The sequence below is a fragment of the Pteropus vampyrus genome, unplaced genomic scaffold, assembly GCF_000151845.1.
Source record: "Pteropus vampyrus isolate Shadow unplaced genomic scaffold, Pvam_2.0 Scaffold8, whole genome shotgun sequence".
Taxonomy (NCBI): Eukaryota; Metazoa; Chordata; class Mammalia; order Chiroptera; family Pteropodidae; genus Pteropus; species Pteropus vampyrus.
This window is the reverse complement of record NW_011888789.1, coordinates 16,645,047-16,665,994: the sequence shown is the minus strand read 5'-3', so window position 1 is coordinate 16,665,994 and position 20,948 is coordinate 16,645,047. Positions and strand designations below refer to the sequence as shown.

The 20,948-nt window shown below is 39.3% G+C and overlaps 1 protein-coding gene and 1 long non-coding RNA gene across 4 annotated transcripts in view; one reads left to right on the top strand and one right to left on the bottom strand.

Moving 5' to 3' along the window:
* PSD3 (pleckstrin and Sec7 domain containing 3) overlaps window positions 1-20,948 on the bottom strand; it is a 407,146-nt gene that overhangs the window by 15,022 nt on the left and 371,176 nt on the right. The window contains exon 16 of one of the 2 annotated variants that reach the window (XM_011373102.2): window positions 5,369-13,897. The exons of the other annotated variant lie outside the window; for it this stretch is intronic. Within the exon in view, the coding sequence (XP_011371404.1) occupies window positions 13,682-13,897 (216 nt within the window). The 3' untranslated portion in view covers window positions 5,369-13,681. Of the gene's footprint in view, window positions 1-5,368; window positions 13,898-20,948 lie in introns of those variants that run through there. 2 annotated transcript variants of the gene reach the window in all.
* On the top strand, window positions 1,403-13,027 carry LOC111728981. Of its 2 annotated transcripts, XR_002776040.1 has the most exons (6): window positions 1,403-1,928; window positions 2,056-2,130; window positions 4,473-5,191; window positions 5,973-6,031; window positions 10,729-10,845; window positions 12,897-13,027. It is a non-coding gene; the product is annotated as an uncharacterized LOC111728981 (long non-coding RNA). The 2 variants fall into 2 exon arrangements; XR_002776039.1 differs by having other exon boundaries at window positions 1,404-2,130.

The window sequence follows — 20,948 nt, the reverse complement described above, 5'->3', positions numbered from 1 at the left end:
GAGCAAATGCTTAATTGTTAGAGGGTTTCCTTTTAGGGAGATGGAGTTTTGGGGGAGTAGGTAGAGCAGTTGTTGCACATTTTAAATGTTCCAAATGCCATTCAGTTGTTCACTTTAAAATGATATTTATGTTAAGTGAATTTCACCTCAATTAAAAAAACAACTAAAAAATAATGTAAAAATAATTAAAGAAACATTACATCGAAACTCAGTAAATATGAAATACGATACACACAGTAAATATAACTCGAATTAATATGACGGATTTCAGACCAAATATTTTAGTTACATCAACTAATGAAAATGTAATTGACTTGCCTATTAAAAGAAAAAAGTTTCCAGGGTGGCTTACAAAACAAATTCAAGTGACATACCTAAAACGAAGTGATGTCGAAAGGTTGAAAATTAAGGTGAGGTGAATGTTATACCAGGTAAATGGAAACCATAAAGAAAGAGGGTTATAATTCCCACAGCAAACAGTAGGATTCAGGGGAATTCATTAACTACTTTAAAATGTAAATGTTTAACTTCACTGATGAAGAGCTAATGGTTATCAATGTCAGTATACCGATAAAACAGCAACCACCTTCACGAAGCTGAAACTACGCTAATAACTGAGAAAAGCATACAAATAATAGATTTTAATATGCTCCTTGCAGCCCAAGACATATCATGAGTGGAAAATATCTAAAAATTCAGAAGACCTAAAACAAAACAAGGCACAATCGATAAGGTAGAATGTATGGATAGATATCAAACTTTTTTTTTTTATATCAAATTTTATACCCTGAAATATAGAACATGTCCTCTAAGGAGCACATGAAACAGTCCTGAAAACTGTCCACATGCTGTGTTACACAAGGACTGCAACAATTCAAGAAATAGGTGAAATATGAACAGCATTCTCTGATCAAAATGCAACCAAATTAGACACTAACAACAAACATTTAAAAGGCCCTTCAACATGGAAATTAAAAAATGTCTCTAACAAATAAGTCTTGAGTTAGAGCAGAAATGGCAATCTTAATTGCAAACTTTTTTTTAAAACTATGGTAATAAAAACATGAAATATCACTATATTTCACAATTAAAATGGTGATCAGAAGAAAAATTAATAACACTACATTTAATAAATAACAGTAAATACTTAAGAATAAAAGGAATTATATTTCCAATTCAAAAAACCACTAATAAAAAGAAAGCAGAATAAAAAAAATTAAAGCAGAAATAAACAGAAAAATAAGTATCAAAATACAAATCCTTTGGAAATATACAAACCAGTACCTAACCTAAATAAGGAAAAACAGAAAAAGCACAAATATATAAAATAAACAATGTCAAGGGGAAAATATCCATCAAAACATAGGATATTAAACAGATTTCTGGCTTCTGCTTGGAATGTGGAAAATTGGAAAGAGCATGGCTCCCATTATCACAATAAGAAAAGCCAGATAATCTGCGAATTCATAACTTTTCTTGAACCCATCAAAGTCCTGAGGTTGCAAAACAACCATCTACCTGCAATCTAAGTAAAGAGAAATGGCCTGAGGAGAGGCAGGAGGTGCGTCCTTGCCCGTGTCAATGAGTTGGTAAAGGATGAGGGTAGGCTAGCAGGAGAATCTGGAACACCTGGGGGCTGCAAATATCAGAGGTATTTGCATCCATTTGCAGGCTCTCTCCATGGACCTCACTGGGCTGTCACAGAAAAGATTGGCAAGTCCTGAGCAAGCATCCCTCCTGGTACAGGCCTGGGGGAGAAAAATGGCAGCCGCTGCAGGACAGGCGCAGGGTTCCTTCGCCCCGAGAGACAAAAGCCATACACTGCTGTGGAAAAAGCAACAAACACTGTCTCCCTTGACTACCCTAATAAATACCTGTTCCAGCTGGGTAAAGAGAGCAGAAAAGAAGAACTCAACCTCTGGAGCCAGGTCAGGAATACCGTAAACCCTTGAACGATGCTGGGGTTAGGGGCTTCAACCCTGGGCAGTAGAAAATCTGTTGACTTTCCAAAAACTTTAGAATCCACCTTTGTATCCCTGGGTTTTGTATCCTCAGATACCAACTGGATGGAAAACAGCATTTTTCACATTCCTAGTTGCGGTTGGTGGAATCTGCTGATGTGAAACCCAGGTAAGAAGGGCTAACTCTACTGAAAAAAATCTGATGACAAACAGACTCATGTTATTCAAACCCATGTTTTTCAAGGGTCAACTGGACTTGCAGGGGCCCAGAACTATAGCTAGGGAAGGAGCTGGGCACTGACACTCACGGACACGCTTTCTGCTTAACACTGAGAGTTAGAACAGAGAACAGCTCCCTCCAATCCCCTCTACCAGGCAAGCAAGTATGGAGTGAAAAGAACAGTGGGATGCAGCTGAGAGTGCCTTAGTCAGCTGAGGCTGCTATAACAAAGTCCCTCAGGCTGAGTGCTTGCAAACATCAGACATTCAGTTCTCACGGTTCTGGAGGCTGGAAGTCAAAGATTCTTGGTTTGCGGTAGGATCCTTTTACCAGGCTGCAGATTGCTGACTGCTCATTGTATCCCCACATGGTGACGGAAAAGCTCCCTTGCCTCATCTTATACAAGAACCAAATCCACTCGCGAGGGCTCCATCCTCAAGACCTAATCACCCTCCAGAGGCCCCCAATTGTATTTGGGATTATATTTCAACACATGAATTTGGGTGGGACGTGAACATTCAGTCCATAACAGTGTTACTAGAGCACGGAGAAAGACCCCATCTGAGCACCAAGGGAAAAGCTAAAGCTGAGGCCAGAACAGAGATTGAGAAACACCCTCAAGCAAACCGGCCCTGCCCTGGACCTCAGACAGCACTGGTGCCTGATACAGGCTTTTCCTCGTCAGCAAAATGGGACAAATATTAGTGCTACATCATAGGATTACGTAAAGAATGAACAAAAGGATCCATGCTATGTAGCTAGCAAACTACCAGGCACCTAAGTGCTCAGTAGATATTTTAAATAATAACATCACGAAGCATCGTTATTACAATCCAACTACTCATTTGGAGTTTCTCTTGTTCCTCAATATTGCCTCTCCTCCCAACCCCCCACCCTATGGGTGCCAACCCATATCTGAACTACTCTAGGAGCAGAGGACTTGTCTATCGTGCCCAGCTTTGAGTGGAAAGCACTCCCTCTACTGTGTTTCTTCTTGTAGGTGCTAATAACTGACCCCAGTTAACGCCCTTGGATTGCTACAGCACAGTTCTCTTTGCTCTCCCTCCTAAGACTCATTTAAACGTTTAAAACCAGTCTTCCCTAGTTCTGTCATGGGCTAACCATCCCCAGTTCACATATCTCCCATGTTCCTCTTATTTCATTGTTCAGATTTTCACCATCCTGGCTGCAGCTTTTGAATACTCCCTGGTTTTGCACTCCAAGTCTCAAGGCCATTTGTACAGGTGCAAGTGTCACCAGTACAGAGCAGTGTGACTCACCTTTCTTGTCTTAGGGACAACACTTATATTACATACAGAGAGTATGCCTGAGATAGCACCGTGTTTTTGGGTGGCTACACCACTCTGCTCATTTCACTGAGCTTGCCGTGGATTAAAGGTGGAGGCTTTCATTCCTGTGCACTTGCTATATTATGCAACACAAGGTCCTACACCTTGACCTTGCGTAATTTTTTTAACTGAAATATGAAATTGTACATGCTTACATTTTACCTTGTACTTTGCCCCATTTCTCTGCCTGAGATTTTTTTCAAATCCTGATTTCTGTCATTTAGTATTATCATTCTCTCCTAGCTTTATGAATATACATTTTTCACAAACTCCCCTTTTGTAGCTTCACTCAAGTTATTAAAATGTTGAACAGATGGGGCCAAAGGCAAGCTCTGCAGCAGGACGTAAGAAATGCTCTCCCAGGTTGACATGAATCCTTTAATTAGCAGCATTCAAGTGGTTACACACCCACCAACTGTACTAACATCCAGATCATATTGCTCTATTTGCCCATATTTCATTAAAGACCATGTTAAATTTGTTATGGTTCAGATATTCTGTCTACTATGTTTTTCTAATCTACCTAATTTAACAGAAACAAATGCAGTCTGAAATGGTTTGTTCTTGCGAACCCAGGTTGGCTTCCAGTAATTGCTGCCTCCCTTATTATTCACTCCAAAACTATGCCCAGAATTAATATCAAGCTCGCTGGTTGACAGCATCCAGAACTCACACTCTTCTCCAATACGCCTGTCTCTAATTTTTCCCACTGCTTACAATTTTTTAATAAAAATTGAGTGCTTCAGCAGTCTCACTGGTAAATCTCAGAGTATGTTGAATAGAATTAATCTTACAGATGAAACATTATTTAGACTAGCTGGTTTATTCATTATAATGTCTTAATTTGCCTTGAGTTTTAGTTTCCTCTCCTAAGTGTTCATCTTTTAAAAATGATCTTTATAGTTCCTTTGGTTCTAATATTATTAATTGTGCAACAAACAGAATGTGACAAGCTACACAAAACGCCTGGCTCCAGAGGACAGACAACTGGATAATGAAGATTTATGTTTTTTTTATCTTAAAAAAATTGAGATAAAATTGACATATAAAATTAGTTTCAGATGTACAATATGATTCAATATTTGTATAAGCGGATTCATGTTTGAGATTCACATTCTAAATAGAAATTTTAGTGGCAGTCAAGGAGTGCTGAAAGACCTGTCCACCAATCCCAAACCATTTATTTCTTTGAGAGTTACACATCATAGCAGTTTTGATCTCTCCCAGGCAGCTGTTCCATTTAAGAGGATGTAACCAGTGACCTTGCTTCAAAAAGCCCAAACCCCAAACATAAGACATTCTCTATCATATTCAGAAGTGACTAGGGTAGAATTTTATTTTTTCATTTTCCAACTCCACAGATGTTATTTTTAACATTAAGTTTGGTTATAAGAACACAAATGTATATTTAAGACACCATAAAGCAGTGATCACGATTTGCCTTTTAGGGCAATAATTAACTCCTCTGGTCCTTTGCTTTGATGGGAAGTATTAGGTAAATGGAAATGCAAATGGGCTCTTGAAATTACTTCAAAAGGTTTTGTTCCTCCCCTGCACAAAGCCGCCCCCCCCCCGCCCCGCCCCTCCATGAAGACAGCAAGCATCTTCGGTCTCATCTCATCGTCCTATGCAAACACAAATTTTCACGGAAGTCAACGGAGGTGAGTCAGAGCTAACAATATGTCTTTCTCAGTACCTTACTCAATTACCCTGGCCAAATCTCTCACTGTGGGACTTGTGGTGGTTTTTTTATGGAAGAGTGTGTTGTATTTGTTTTGATTTTTCAAGGTATTATTCTAGGTGCTTAAATAAGCAAATAAAAACATTCTCCCAAATGATTGAAATTTGTTGGATTTATTTCTTCCTAAAGTTTTTACATTTACAGATATCATATACATACTTTAAATCCTTCACTATTTTGCATGATTTCTATTACATAAAAACCATTTAAATGCAATAAATTTTGTTGTTGTAAAACAACAAATTACCTCCAACTTATAAAAACACAGGAAGTTATATTCATGAACATTTACACAATAGAGAAATGTACTATAAATATCACAGCTTCTATACACATCAGATGACTCGCTTGTCTACACGGTTTAGCTTTACTTCAACAACAATGAAAGAGGGTAATATTTATGTACAACTATTTTAATAAAAAATAAAGCAATTGTAAAATGTAAACTTAATTTTCAAAATAGTCTTTAAACACTTTAACAATATCCACATAAATTACTGTTCCATTCAAAAGATGACCACCATAAATGCCCTAATTTATAGGAGATGGCATTTCTCAAATCTGGTGGGTGGTAATGAGGAACAGGTTTCCAGTACAAGATTCGGTACCACTAGCTTACCTAAGTCTTCTAATGCTGACAGTTTGGCCACTGAAAAGGAGTAGGCTGCTATTTTGCCACTAATTACTTTCACAATTTGCAGGGACATATGGCACCAGGACTGCAATGAAACTGAAATGACTGGTGGAGAAAACTTTGAAGGTAAAGGAATGTTCCACACTGCCAATTATTTTGAGCCACAGTAAATATAACCCAGTTAATAGGCTGGAAAGGTTAAAAGCTTGTTTTATACTAAAGGATACAAACTAACACCCTTCTGCCTGTTCTACAGTAATCAAGGTTGACAGTATTGGTTCTCCACTTGTGTAAATTTCTGTTCTAGAATTGGGCTCCTAAATCTTGAGGTAGAAGAGAATGCAGGGAGGCATTTAGGCCTTTACCCAACAGCTCTCATCTGGACTGAGCAGAATGGCTAAGCAATAAGCTTAGTGTTCCTTGACCCTTCCCATGGAAATGAAACGTTTTCCATTTCTGGAAATCTGGGTACAAAGGCAAAGATATCATCCATCCCTGGTTAGAGCTCAATGTGCCAACTTCTGTCATGCAAAGGCAAAATATATGGTCTCCGCTTCAGTCAGAGAATTTTTTTAATACCATTGTTGTGTGTCACCCCCAGTGACTCAGTCACTCTCAGAGTTGATATCTTGCCTCCACAGAATCAGCCTGTTATTAGGACAGCTGGATTCCTAAAGCTGGGGAAGCAGCATATGAAACTCAGGATGTGCTTGATGCTCAGTAGGAGCCCAAGTGGAGTGGAGGGCCAGGCAGAGCTCCTCTATGCAGAGGGAATACTTTGTCACCCTCTGAAGGCTGCCCCAGATTCAGGGGTTAGAGCCAGGAGCTTCAGACCTGCAGTGCTGCCCTTAACTGAGGTTTGTGGCTGCAACTTTGTGTCTGAAGACTTACCTAGGCAGAATCACAGGGAAATAATAAGTGAAACTCCAAAATTCTCTCCATTAACCAACATTTTCAGCAACTGAAGTTAAGGTGCTTATTTTATAACACTATTCGTGAGAGTTTAGCTCTCGACCCTGCAAAGGGAAACATATTTTAGCTAGGTTCCTTTCCATTTCCATCCTCACTGTTGTTGCTGATGGAAAAGTACTTAACTGTTCAGCAAACTTCAATCTGAGCTCTCACCAGGGAGGCGCAGAGGGGAGCGGTTTCAGGCACATCAGTGCTCCTGTGTAAGAGCTTTGTCGCTTTTCGTTTGCACTCCTTTCTCAATGGAATGATCTTCAGAGCAAGCAGCAATGCCACCTTCTGGTGCATACCAGCCTTCTGGAACTTCCCCAGGCTACTGAGGGATGCTGAAGAGCAGCTGCTTGTGAATTATAAGCGAGTCATCAATTTGGCGGTCTACCAGAAAGGATGTGATAAGTATCCCCTCACGGATTTGTTAAAATGCAGTGCAGTCTCAGAGCCAGACACTAGAGCTCAGACTCCTCCCTGGCCCTTGGAAAGCATTCCTGTGATGCAATTTCCACCCTCTTTGTTCATCATCTCTTTAGAACACTCTGGCCCTTTATGTCTTAAGTTTATATAAAAGATTCACTATGTGTACATAGTGCAAGCATATTTATGCACGTGAGAGGCCCAGATGTGTGAACCTTTCCCCTTACACACCTAATGGGACAGTAAACGGGTTCTGAGTCTCTCAGGAGCAGAGGACTGACTACATGCATGTCTACCCCAAAGAGAAGGCAAGCAGCTCTCACACTCCTCCCACCCCTGACTTTAATTTGGACGAATTCCTCTTCTTTCTATAGCTTAAAAAAAGTATCCCAATGGCATTAAAAAATCAATGTGCATATATACTCTCTGCAGAGTGGCTATTATTATCCATGCCAAATGGTGCCTTGGCTTTATAACCTACATGGCTTTATATTGAAAGTCCAAACATTTCAAATGATTAAGGCCCAAAACGAAACTTTATTTTTGCTCTCCTTTTGTATGTGATTTCTGAATCAAATGGATGTTTTTGCAAAGCACTGTAATTTTTAGAAGGAAACACTCTTGCAGAACAAAGACCCTGCTGATCAGTCACAGAGCCAGATCACTGCACGTCGAGAACAAATTAGGAAATATGGTATATTTGCAAAAATAGTTTGAGACTGTAGAGTTAATAAAAAAAGCTCAGGTGTAACTACCGACACACTACTGTAGCCTGGAGCTGAGGTTTCGTCTCCCGCTCCACAACTCCAATTCTCTGAATCAAAATCAGATACAAGAACATGAAGCAGTATGTTTGAACAGATCCACTGCGCTCGACCACTCACTCAAACGCACTCAGATGCTGCTTTAAATACACCAAACATGCTGATTAATAAAATTTTAATCTCTAGTTATCTATGTACACGCTGTCAGATAAGCAGTAAGCTCAAACAACTAAGGCCAGTGGCTCTTCTTTGGGGAGAGGCAAGAAAAGAGACCTAAGTATAAAAATATTAAATAAAATTTTAACCTGGTCCATAGTTTGTCCTAAAATTCTTTTACCTGTGACGCAGATGCCAGTTTGTGCACCTGCGATTCCTAGAATACAGTACCCGATCTTGGGAAGCCCTGATATACTTCAGCATTTGTAATATTTCTTGAACGTAAAGATGTAGTGCCAGGAGAGTGGTTTGATCTACTGTAAAATAGACACAGGTACACAAATGATATGGTGGTACTTACTTCTTCTGAAAGCTCTGTTTTTCTGGACTGATTACAACAATAAAGAACGTGTGCTTTAAAGCATCACATTTTGTAAAAAGCCCCAAACTGCCAGTTTGACTTTATGTTTAAGCGCTCTTAATACTGAAGTTGCTAAGACTGCACAGGCTGCCTGTTTTTTTTTTGTTTTTTTTTTTTTCTTTCTTTTTGTATATCCCAAATTATAATGAGCTATCCCTTCGGTATTGTACACAGTACACTGAAATAGTTTCACAACGTTAGTTCAGAGTCATTTTTGCCCTGGTGATTCAAAGCTCAAAGATGGAATTTTCTAGCACAAAATCTTATTATTACAAAAATTTAATCAAAATATCATTTGAATTTAAGTTCAATAAAACAGTACCACTATATATACTCTCAATAACTGCATTATATATTCAATTCTATGAGGTTTTTACTTGCTTTTCATATCACTCTAGTTATTTAAGGACAAAAATAAATTTGATATACATATACCATACACTGATATACAATCTACACATCGATACATATACATACATACAACTATAAATACCCACAAATACAACATTGGCAGGTGACAGAAAGCACTTTCTTTGATGCCTGACATACTATCTATATGAAGATTTTCCAAAAGGCTGCAATACTACAGATGCACACGGAAATTACATAGGATGAGCCAAAGAGACTGAAAGAAACCTACTGTATATACAGTTATTTAACTTGCAATATTTTCTTGCTGTTGCATTCAAGTCAACAAACCGTCATGCAGATTCAAGTATTTACCGACATTCTCTCTTATGAAGACGTTCTCTCTGCATGCAGTAGGCCAGATATTGTCCTAAGCAGAAGGCTGCCCACTTGGGTTTTGGATACTAAAGGTAGAAAAGGGGAATGGCAACGAATTTGGACTTCAATCCTCCTTGTAAAAGTGAGACATTGCAAAGGAATCTGAGAGGAGAAGCAGTGACAAAGCACCTATCACTTGTTGGGAGTATTTTGTGGCGAACTACCGATCGCTCAAGCTCTCTGGACAACTTAATGGTGAAAAACGTCAAAAGGCTAGTGGACAGATCTGTTGACCTGGGGCAGACTGGTAGCCTGGCCTGGGAGAAGGGACAGCTCAAAAGCTTTGGACCAGCAAAGTCAGTCCAGAGGCTCATTTGCCTTATGAAGGTGACTGATCTTTTTCTGTCAAGTAACTTAGATGTTCTGTAAGAAAAGCAGGTGCTCTTTGAACTCAAAGTCACACTATTACTCATTAACTAGACTCCTAGAATGCCACTTTGGTGACTTGTTTAACAGTGCTAATTTTCCAAGTGGAAAAAATTCTGTCATTTGAAAAGCGAAGCAATTGTTCAATGCAGAAATTAAGGGAGGCAGCTACCAACCTGCTGAAAACTTGACCAGGTCCACAAGAACCAAAAGACAGAGATTAGGATTTAACGAGGCTAAGAAACTCCCTGTGAATTCAGGCTTTAAAAAGCGTAACTGATGACTACAAGGAAAAATGCCAAATGAATTCAAATTCCAGTGACCACTAACAAAACCCAAGAAGGTCTTGATAGTAATGTCAATTTTCTTCCAATTGTCTAAGATTAGGGATAAAGGCAGAGAAGAGATGCAGCTGCTGGCCACAGCAGGCTGTGCCTCACCTGAGAACATCTTCCCAGGCTCTTTACATGATAGAAGGAGCAGCAGACAAGGGCCAGCAGAAAACTCTGATTTTGTGCTTAGCCAGCAAGGGGCCTTCTTCCTTGCTGGTTATCTAAATTCTTCTCCAGCCTCAGAAGGTCTGTGGTTTGGCCACAGGGTGAAATACAGATTCAAGAGACCAACCCTAGCTTGGCCTCAGAAAGCCAGCCAACTGTCCTCATCCAGAATTAATTCCCTCATATCACTTCTAACTAGCAAACAGTCCTCATGTTCTGAATTAGGATAACAGTCGGAGAAGCACAGAGGGTCTCGCAAAGCCACTTCCTATCCTCTTTTACCTAAGAGCAATAGAAAAGGTTACACACAATCCAGGAACTGTAGTTCTACCAGGACACTCCCACACGTGGTTTTACTGAGATTAATTAAAATGCACAGAAGTATTGCTTGCTTTAATTAGGCATTGCTAAGAGTTAACAATATGTTTTTTTTTTTTGTTTTTGTTTTTAAAGTGCACTTCAAATAATATCTATGGTCTGGCAATAATACAAGGACCCTGCATGCTAGTAATTAAGTTTGCTTGCTAACAAGGAATTGCCGACACCTCCCTGTGACAGTCAACACGCAAGGTGGGTGAACAAACCCTGAAACACTCAAAGATGTTACATATGAACCACTTCTACGGTCAATTGTGCAACAAAGACTACCACCAAAGTATTTTGATGACTACCAAGATTTTTTAGACTGAAAAGTAAATATTAAGAGTATTTATGTGAAGAGGACTAATGATTTATCCAAGGCTCCCGATGCTGAGGTATGGGTGAGGGGCGGGGCTTGGGGGAGGTGGAGTACCTTTGGAAGGAAAGGAGGAGGCGGAGCTCCCCTGTACCGTGAATTGGGTGGTAAGCTAGGGTTAGCTGTGAAAGCAAACGTCTTCAATTTCTTCTGACTAGATACCATAAAAGAAAATGTGATTGGTTATGGGCAAGACTCTCAAAATCCAGTCACATCTGGGGCCATTACCTCTGACAAGAAAAATTCTTGAACAGCTAGGCACACTGACAACAGACAAAAACCTCAAATGCCTCAGGGAGGAGGTGTCCTCAGCCCATCCTTTAAAGATGGACGGTGCTGTGCCCTGGCTCATCAAATATCCTTGCAGTTGTTTTTAAAGATAAACTATGCAAACCCAGTATATCACAGCTTCAAAAGTGTCCTTCTCTTCCAACTACCTATTAGCATATCCAGAAGTTCCTGGAGATAACATTAGTGAGTCACAGAACGGGAACAACGCTGTTGCGGTGCTGATGCTAACCGAGTAATTTTAGAACTACTCTAAATGTCAGAAACACAGTAGCAAGGTACCATTCAACATCTATTGTATACTATGAGTAAATACACAGAGACATTCTATATACACAGACACACTCACACTGTGGGCAAACACATTCGAGCCAGTCAGGGATATTTATTTTTCTTTAGCTATTGAGACTCAGCAATGACATGGTATAGGTACCTCTCTCCAGCTTAGGATTAATTATCTAGGCAGAAAACAAACAGGCTGATTATTCAGATTCTAGGAGGAAAGACGATTCCCTTGTGGAAATCCTGGATTCGGTCAGGAGCTACAAAATGAATCTGGTACAAGAGCCATATTAGTTAACTACCCTGTTTGTTTCTCGGTTTTGAAACAAATTTAGTCATTGCCTCGACCTAAACAAGACAGAGGGTTAGAATGAGTTTCTCTAAGATGTGACAAAACATTACAAAGCAAGCAGCTACAATCTTAGAGAGGGGTTTCTCTTTTCTGGACACCAGCAAATATGGGCGTTTATGTAGGTGAAGGAAGTACATGTGAATAAATAATCCTGTGATTAGATGCTGGTACATCAGAACAATATACCACTAGACGCTACCATGGTTTAACAGCAGGTTTTCTCTGGAACCATGCTATTCATGCAGAGTCCCTGATTCTTTGGTCATAGTACCTTTAGCTAATAAACTAAGTAGAACTAGAGCAAATTTCTGTGGGAGGGAAGAGTATTAAAAGAGATTCTATTAGTGCTGAAGTCATGGAGATTATAGCTTTAAGGATCACAAAGTTTCAAGGTTTCAAAATCATTTTATAGGTTTCAAAAAATTTCTAACTCATAGTGGGCTCAATTTTCATTCCTTTCTCCTTCCTGTACAAGAGAATGTTCTGTTTATCACCCTGAATTTCAAAGGGACCATCACTGAAACAAGCCCATGACTGCAAGGATAATCGGACTGTTTTGAGTAGATAGAAAAAAATGATTTAAAATAAAATTCAGTAGTAGCAGAGTCAAGTGGCTGTCAAAGAGGCTGAGATAAGAATAAACTAAGTGACTCTATATGCAACCAGCAGATTCCTCAGTTTTCTAGCCATAATTCATTCAGACTACTTACTATTTTAGATTGATTTTAAAGAATCAATATTCCATTGCCAGAAATCTGCAGCTACTTTCCCCCCTTATTTTGTTTTGGTTAAGATCCCAATATTCATATGGTCAGGAGATAACACCATGTCTATATCTATATCTATATCTATATTCCTGGATGGCAGGGTATTGACGATACAAATGGTTCTGGTTCCTAGTCTAGGCCTTGTGGAAGTCATGTAACAATTTCCTATAGACTAAACACATGCCTACTTCTGCAGCTCCCCAAGACTAGATTATGGTCACGATCCTTTAGAAAACAAAATGAACTCAGTGTCATCTTTCCTCAACCTTCAAAAAGATTCCACTTCCTCTTTCCTGGCTTGGCTGAAATGGACTCGACACTTCAAGCAAGCTACATCGCGCTGCCTAAATTCTCCAGTCCTGCGATCTTCACGCGCCCCTTCCCTGCGTCCAGCAGGGTCAGAACTCCACAACAACTGCTCAGATGCAAGCACGGCTGCATCACAGTGCGACATCTCGACTCCCAGAACTGTCACTCTGAATTGAACTTCTCTGAGTGCTCAATTCCACCTCCGTGACTGGGCAAGATTTCACATATAAAGGCTTGGATTACTCTGGCAAGAATTTACTAAACTACAAAGTTTGTCCAGTTAAGTGTTTCACAATAGATTAAATTTTTGAACCTTAAAAAAAAAAAGTGTAACAGTTGGTTTGAGAATACATAAAACAACTGAGCAGAGTGCAAACAAGAGAAAACCGAAGGAGAAGTGATACATAATTCAGTCCGAAATCATGATCCCCTCCCCCTCACAAAAAAGGTGCATTAGTTATCAAGTAGCAAAAATCATCAAAGCAAAGAAATCAAGAGCAAAGGGACAATTTGTACAGAAACTAACAAAAATATACAATAGAAAATGTTACTAATGCACCAGTTAGTCACAGACTTTTTTTTTTTTTTAAATATATTCACGGATTTACCAGAAAGATCTTGAAAAACTCTATTTTGCCCCATGACCAGCACTTTCCTGGTCGCAGGTGGATTCTAAGTAACTTTTTGCTTAATGCTTGGTGTTTCAGGTCGGTGATCTTTCCTCTCTGACACGTTACGCTTGACTTTGGCAGTGATGGGAGATGAATCTGGGTTCAGCGAAGGGCTCGAATGTGACTTCTTCAGTCCTGCAGCCTCACTTTCGCTGTTATTCAGGAGCTTCTGGCCGCCTTCGTTTAGAATGCTGACATACGTTTCGTAACGGGTTTTCTGGAGGGAAAGTCAGACGAGAATGGTAGTCAGTACACTCCTCACAAATGCCTATGTGCAACATGCCTAGTGTGCTAACTCGTTGGACAGTATGACTGACTGTTGAAGAGTTGACTTGATTTCCCAAAGTGGGCAACAGCTATAGAAGAATGATGGATTCATTCCTTTAGATAAGAAATGAAGACAGAATTTTGGTTCTCGTTTGTTCTGCATTCTGAAGGAATGTCATCTTGGAATTACTGGCTATTTGATGGAGGAATCACGCTTCCTGAACACTCAGGCACAAGAAGGGTGTAAGCAGGAGGAGCTGTAAACTCTGGTTTTTGGTGATTGGAAGGCTCTTATGGCCCAGTACTGTCTGCAGTCACTTGGACTTTCCTCACATGAACGAGGCTGCACTTGAACTTTGCTTAGATAGGGTTGTTTATTCTCTCCCCTACTCCAAGTCTACAAAGACGACTTGAGGAATCAGTCTGTGGTGACTCTACCCTTCAGTCCCCTACGAGATAACAACGTCTTCTAGAAGCTGCTCTGGGTTCCTTGCCAAACTTCAAATTATTTTTTGATGCTTTGCTCATTCTACAAATTATTTTTCATCCTCAATTATTTGTTGAGTATCCACTACACTTTAAACAGCTCCTGATTCTCCTTTTCTGTTTTTTTTTTTTTTTTTGGTAAGAATAATTGAGAACACTGCAGAGATTTTTTTTTTCCCTAACCCTAATTGGTACTTTTTAAAAAAGTTTCTGAGTCACTATATAGAACTATTATTTATACTGCGAATTACAGAAGGGGCTCAGATTCTTGATTTGATAGATTCTAGTCAAAATAAGTCTTTCATCATACTGCTGTAATACATGAAGGATTTATAGGAGGCCTACAGTATTTTGTTTTTAAACAAAAGAACATGTCAGTTACAAACTGTCCCAGTAAAGGCAGGCAATTGTTATGACTATAAATCTTTTAGGAATTCTTTTAGTCAGATGGAGATTTTGTATATCTCAGTTTTAAGTTAGTAATTATGAAGTCGAAACTATTAGAAACTACTCTTTCAAGCTGTTTTGTTCCAAAGTGGGAAAAAGATGCTAGTCATTAAGCTTATTCTGAGTTTGGTCAGAATCTACGCGGGGCTGCCAAGCTTTGGTTGATGATGGTAACATTTACAGAATGTCCACATGCTAACTTCATGTCATTAGTACAATAATCATATACAACTGGTACCTCATTAGCCCTGTTTTACAGTAAAGGAAATAGAGGCAGAGAGAAGTCCAAAGTCAGAGTTAGCAAAGAAGTGAAGATAGGATTTGAACTCAGGAAATCTGACTCCAGAACTCAATGTTCTTAAGCTATATTTCCTCCCTGGAGATGAAAAAATATATATGAGTTTATATTTTAGGATGACTACTCTGACATAAACTGTTGGTTTGGCTAATCAAAAGCTATTCTCAAGCTCCTCTTTTTCTATGTCCCTCCCACTACAAAGGTTGGTAAACCCAAATACTTACTTTCTCAGCCTCTCCTGTGGCTAAGATGAGCTATGTGATATTCTGGCCCATGAGATGTAAGAAGTCTATTGGGGGTTGGGGGTAGCTTCTGGGAAAGCGATTTTGCTTTCCGATAAAGGGGACAGACAGGCTTTAGAGGAGAAGCCACTAGTGCTAGCCCTTCATTCTTACTCCTTCCTTGACATGGATGTGGTTCCTAAAGCTGCATCCTGTGACAGGGGGCAGTAGGCACAAGACAAAAGATGCCAGGCCTGAGGAAAATGGAAAGACAGAAAGAGCCTGGATTCTTGAGGACAATGAGCTGGATTCGACTCTAAGATTCCTTACTAACTCTAAATATCTTGTTAATTAAGCATAAATAATAATACCCTTAGGAGTTACTGAGCCACTGTTCATGAGGTACTATTAATTGCAGCTGAAAGCATTACTGATACACATTCTAATTTTAATAAAGTAACAAAGTAAAAGAATAAAATATTAAACTTATCTTAGAAAGCTACATAGGGTTTAATAAAGGCATTTGCTAATTTAAAATATGTCACCGATATTACACATTGGTCTATGCATCAGCGAAATCAGGGAACCAAAGTAGACAGTGTCCAAAGGGCACTCTAGTTCTAAAGTCCTATTCATTCTAGTAATTTATTACTTAATCTGTCTCTAAACTGCCTTGGTGGTAAGATTAAAATGCAGGAAAGAACTACTCTTAATATGAACAAGGTTTAGTAAAATGATCTAAAGGCAGTTTAAAAATAGATTCAGAAAACCAGTGAAGGCATTCTATTTCATGAAGCTGGGGCATTTATACAATGAAAGAGGTATGCAGGACAATTTTTTTGTGATGACTTGAAAGGGGACAAAAGGAGAGAAGGTGATAGGGCCAGTTTTCTACTAGTCTTTGAAGAAATTGATATTATATGGAAAATTCACCTGAAGAAAAACATGAAGTAAAGCCATTTCGTCCACTCATTCTACAGCTCCAGCTGCAAAGCTGTTGTCTCAAATGAATTACAGCAGTGTGTCAATCGACAAACAAAAGGCACAGCACGGAAGACTGACAGTACTTGAGTCATCATCATATGAGAAGAAAAGACAAACAAAGTAAAGGGCGAAAGGGGGTCAGAAAATGAGGAGTGCTCAGTCATTGTTAAGAGAAAGAAAGGAAAGGAAAGCAAAGTGGGTTTGTGAACTTTCAAATGGCTGTGCTCTATTTCTGAGTTACAAAGGTTTACAGAGACAGAGGCTATGAAACCCAGTAATATAGCTTTGCTTTTTACCAATCTCTGAAACCAAACCTCTTTGAAATGTTTTAGGAAAACATCTTTCAACTCAGAATTATTCAGTGGGTATTTATGCTTAATTAACAAGGTTTTAGCCATGTCCTTCTGGGATTACAGACTCATCAAAATATGTAACTCTATCAAGAGGTTTTGGGACCAAGAAAAGATTGCTTCTGCATAAAGAAATAGCTCTGCATGAAGCCCCGAAGAGCAACAGGAATGAACATAACTTTAAAAGTCCCTTCTTCATTGATATCTCCACTTTTTGGGGGTGGGAAAGTCATATTTCTTCCTAACTATGCGACCATGTGGTATCTTTGGGAGGGTTTATTTCCTTTCTTCCTTTCAGAGGAGACATGATTCTTATTTCTTTTTCCTAAGACCCATCGTGAAATTTAAGTTTTAACTTTAAAACTGGTATGTAAAAAAAAGTAAAGCAGCGGCAGGAAGTGTACTTCTAAATCACTTTAAAATGCCTGATGTACCAGCTCGGAGACTGAAAACTTGGCGATCCTGTTCAAATGGTCAATTTTGGCCTAAGAAGCTGGTATATGATATTGCGGCAGTCACTGCTGCTTCCCTCGCAGCCTCTTCTTTCGAGCTAATGGAACTGTGATTTTTACTGAGGATGTCAATGTGCCTAGCCCCAGGAGAGGAATCACGGTTTAAATGCTAACCCTTACCCCCTCTGCCAGTCAGCCTTGTCCCCATGTGGCCTAGATTTGGTTAATGACAGGTAAGGAGAAGTTGACTAGGGTACTTTTGTGACAACAGCTTTTGAGATTCTGATAAAAAGTGGTAGGATAAAATGTCTGGATGGCAGACACGAAAACAAAAAAAGGAGAGCAAATTAGAAATTTAGAAAGAGCATACAGCCTTGATGGCAACACTTAGCAGCTAGTAACTGTCCACTTCCAGTTTTCTTAAGTGAGATAAAGAACGTTTACACTGTTTAAACACTTAGTCAAGTTTTCTGTTATCTGTAGCCAAAAGTGTTCTTAACTAATAAAATGGTCAGCACTCAGCTCGGTCTTACTATAAAAACAACAACAACAACAACAACAACAAAACAAACCTAACTGAGTTGTACATGTACCTCCTGTCTTCATTTTGTTTAGGTAAATACATGCTTGATTAATAGGCTTTGGTGTGACGTAGCTTTGTTGGGGTTTCTCTGAATATTCAACAAGTTTACTGATGGATATTATTCCACTATAGATCACACTGTGGTCACATAATGAATATTAAATTAACGGCTATTTTATTATTTCCATTAACGGTTTTACATCAGTCACTTAATCTCTATGGGTGCTGGAGTACTGCTCCCCTAGTCCTTCCCTATAAGCCTGCATGCAACATGTACGAGAGCTAAAGGATTCTGTTAACTAAAAAACTGAGAGTCCTATACCAGCTTCTGGATCAAGCTAATGACCAGTATGACAGCAGTTAGGGAGCAGGCTAGAGATACTTCTAAAATCCTGAAGAAGGAAATTTGACGGTAAAAACTTTGTTCCTTGACTATTCTCTTTTCCCAATGCTCCACACATCCATTCTGTCAGCACCTCCTACCCTATCTTCAGGATAGATTCAGAATCACATCATTTCTCACCACCTCCGACAATTCCAGTTGGGACCAAGCACCATCCTCTTGTGCTTGGATTATTGCAATACCTGCCGAACTGGTCTCCCTGCTTCTTTCTTTGCCCACAACCCTCCCCCACCACATCCACTCTTCTCAAAAGAGAGTGATCTATTAAAATGTAAGTTAGGGTGTGTCTTCTTGGCTCAAAATGCTCCAAAGGCTTCTCATTCTTAAAAATCCTTCCCAACCTCAAATCCTTAAAATGGCCTAGAAAACCCCAATCTGTGCCAACCTTTCTCCCCACTCTAGTCTACTCTTTTGGTGCTCTCCGTGCTCGCTGGGCGCCAGCCTCTCTGCCTCCTGGCTCTCCCTGAACACAGGAGAAGCACTCCTGCTCTTGGATCTTTGGTGCCTACTGTTCTCTGTGCGCCAAAAGCACTTCTCCCAGGAATTCACAGGGCTTATTCCTTCCCCTCCATCTCTTCTGGTCTTCACTCAAATGCCATCTTTACACTGAGGCCTTTCCTGGCTATCTAAATCTAAAACCGTAAACACCTATTCTTATCACCGTTCACTGCTTTATTTTCCTCCTTAGTACTTCTCACCATCAGCCTTATATTTTACTTACCAAAAAAAAAAAAATCCTCTTTATCTTCCCCCTGCCAATACTAGAATGCAACCACGTGAGGGTAGGGACTTCGCTTTCGTTTACTAATATGTCATATCCCCACCACAGAGAACAAACAATACACACCGACTAAATATTTGTTGAATGTATGAATGGAAAGAAGGCACAAATATGAGAAAATAAATGTCTCATACCTAGTAGGAAATGTATTTCGAACTCTTGATATGGCCCATGGATATACGCTGAGGTAGAGGTAGATGCCTGATAAATTCGTGAGTCGGTAACTCTGGGATACACTTTAGTCTTCAGAGATCCACCATTCCCATATTATCCACAAAAACACTAAGGTCTGGTGGCCCTGTGAGGCAGCACTGAGGTTTGTGCGCCACCCACTCAGCAAAGACTTGCCTGTGTCCTGCCCACATCCACTTGACCGTAGCTCTCAAGACGCTGCGCACAGCAAACCCGGCACTGTGCAGTGAGGGGCTGGCTGCCATGCTGAAGACTGGGGCTTTCTCTCCACCAAGAAAGAAAAGTGGTTTACACCATCCTTTTGAGGTTCAGAAAACACGAGCATCTCTTACATAACGGTAAATGGATACCAAATTTTATTGTCCAGGCTGAGCTTAAAAATAAAGAGAAACTGGACCACCGTATGTGATCACTGTATGTTCTTTGGATAGTTATTAGATCTCATGACATGAAAAGTAGCTTCTAAATTAACCTTATAAAAGTATCCATTAAAAAAGATAAAGATTTGTCAGTGGTTATTTACATGTGAATTCCCCTGCTTGATCATCCTTATATATAATTTACATGCATCAAAATCCCATTTACCCTTGAGTAAATACTTCAATACTAAGATTCTAAGCCCCTTGGGTCAGAGAGCAGTAGTCTCAATATTAATACAGAAAGGAATTTGCTGCTGACACTAAATAATCAATAACAATATTGAAGTTTTATTTCTTTGCTCTGACAATAATATTCATAACCAGAAGTTAAAAAGGGAAGAAGAAACTACAAAAAAACCCTGAATGTTTTAATTAATATAATTTCATGCCACAAAGTAATCACTATGCAAAAATTAACACAGCTCCAGAAAGGGTTAAAAATGAGAAGGGATGCAGATGAGATGCCCTGTGACAGTGAAAAGAACAGTCCTGGAGTCAGGTGACCTGGTGCTGACAGTGCCACTAACTAAAAGGTATGACATTAATTCATTTTCCTAAATTGTTATTCAGTCTTCATTACATAGCCCTTTCAGGTATGTGTCTTTCATTAAGAAGGGCAAAAGGAGTTTGAGGACAAGAAAATGTGCCTCAGGGACATTTGCTGCCTTCAGTCAGGTTATTAAAGATTTTGTCTTAGTCTCTGCTGATTCACTCTCAGATCAATTTAAAAAAAAAACTCAGAGCTGTATGCTCAGCATCCTTCCTTAGTAATTTCTCCAACAGTGTGAATAGATTTCTAGCAGTATAACCGCATAATCTAATTCCACTATTAGATAAACAACCTGAGGTGGGATTATACCAAATCAGCTGCTCTGCAGGGGAGTATCTGAAGGTTTTTTTTGGTTTTATCCATTCAGCAAGCTCTCTCTTAATTTCCGTCTTAAGATTTGCTATTTTCATGACACCTTCCTGTGACCAAGAGCTAAAGACAATTTAAAAGCTTAATGGCTCCTTTATGTACTGAAATAAAGTTTTTTCTTCACTCTGTAATCTTCTCACATTTTGGGGCTGTGTTAATTTATTAAATTGGTCTTCAATAATCTGTAAAAATACTTCTTAACTATGTAGAAAAAAATATCCCTGTCCTTTAGCAGAAATGCCTGCCCGTTAGGGAGAAAAACAAAAAACAAACAAAAAAACCCCACACACTTAAAGCCAAGCAAGCTGCTGCTTATGTTGAATGTTAACTGCCTACTTAAAAAAAAAAAAAATCACAACTATTGATATTATTTGCAAAGAAGTTTAATCTCATTCACATATAAATTTACATGCATCTGACTGAGTAGTTTCTTCTCTCTGGAGCCCCACATTAGCATTTTTTATTC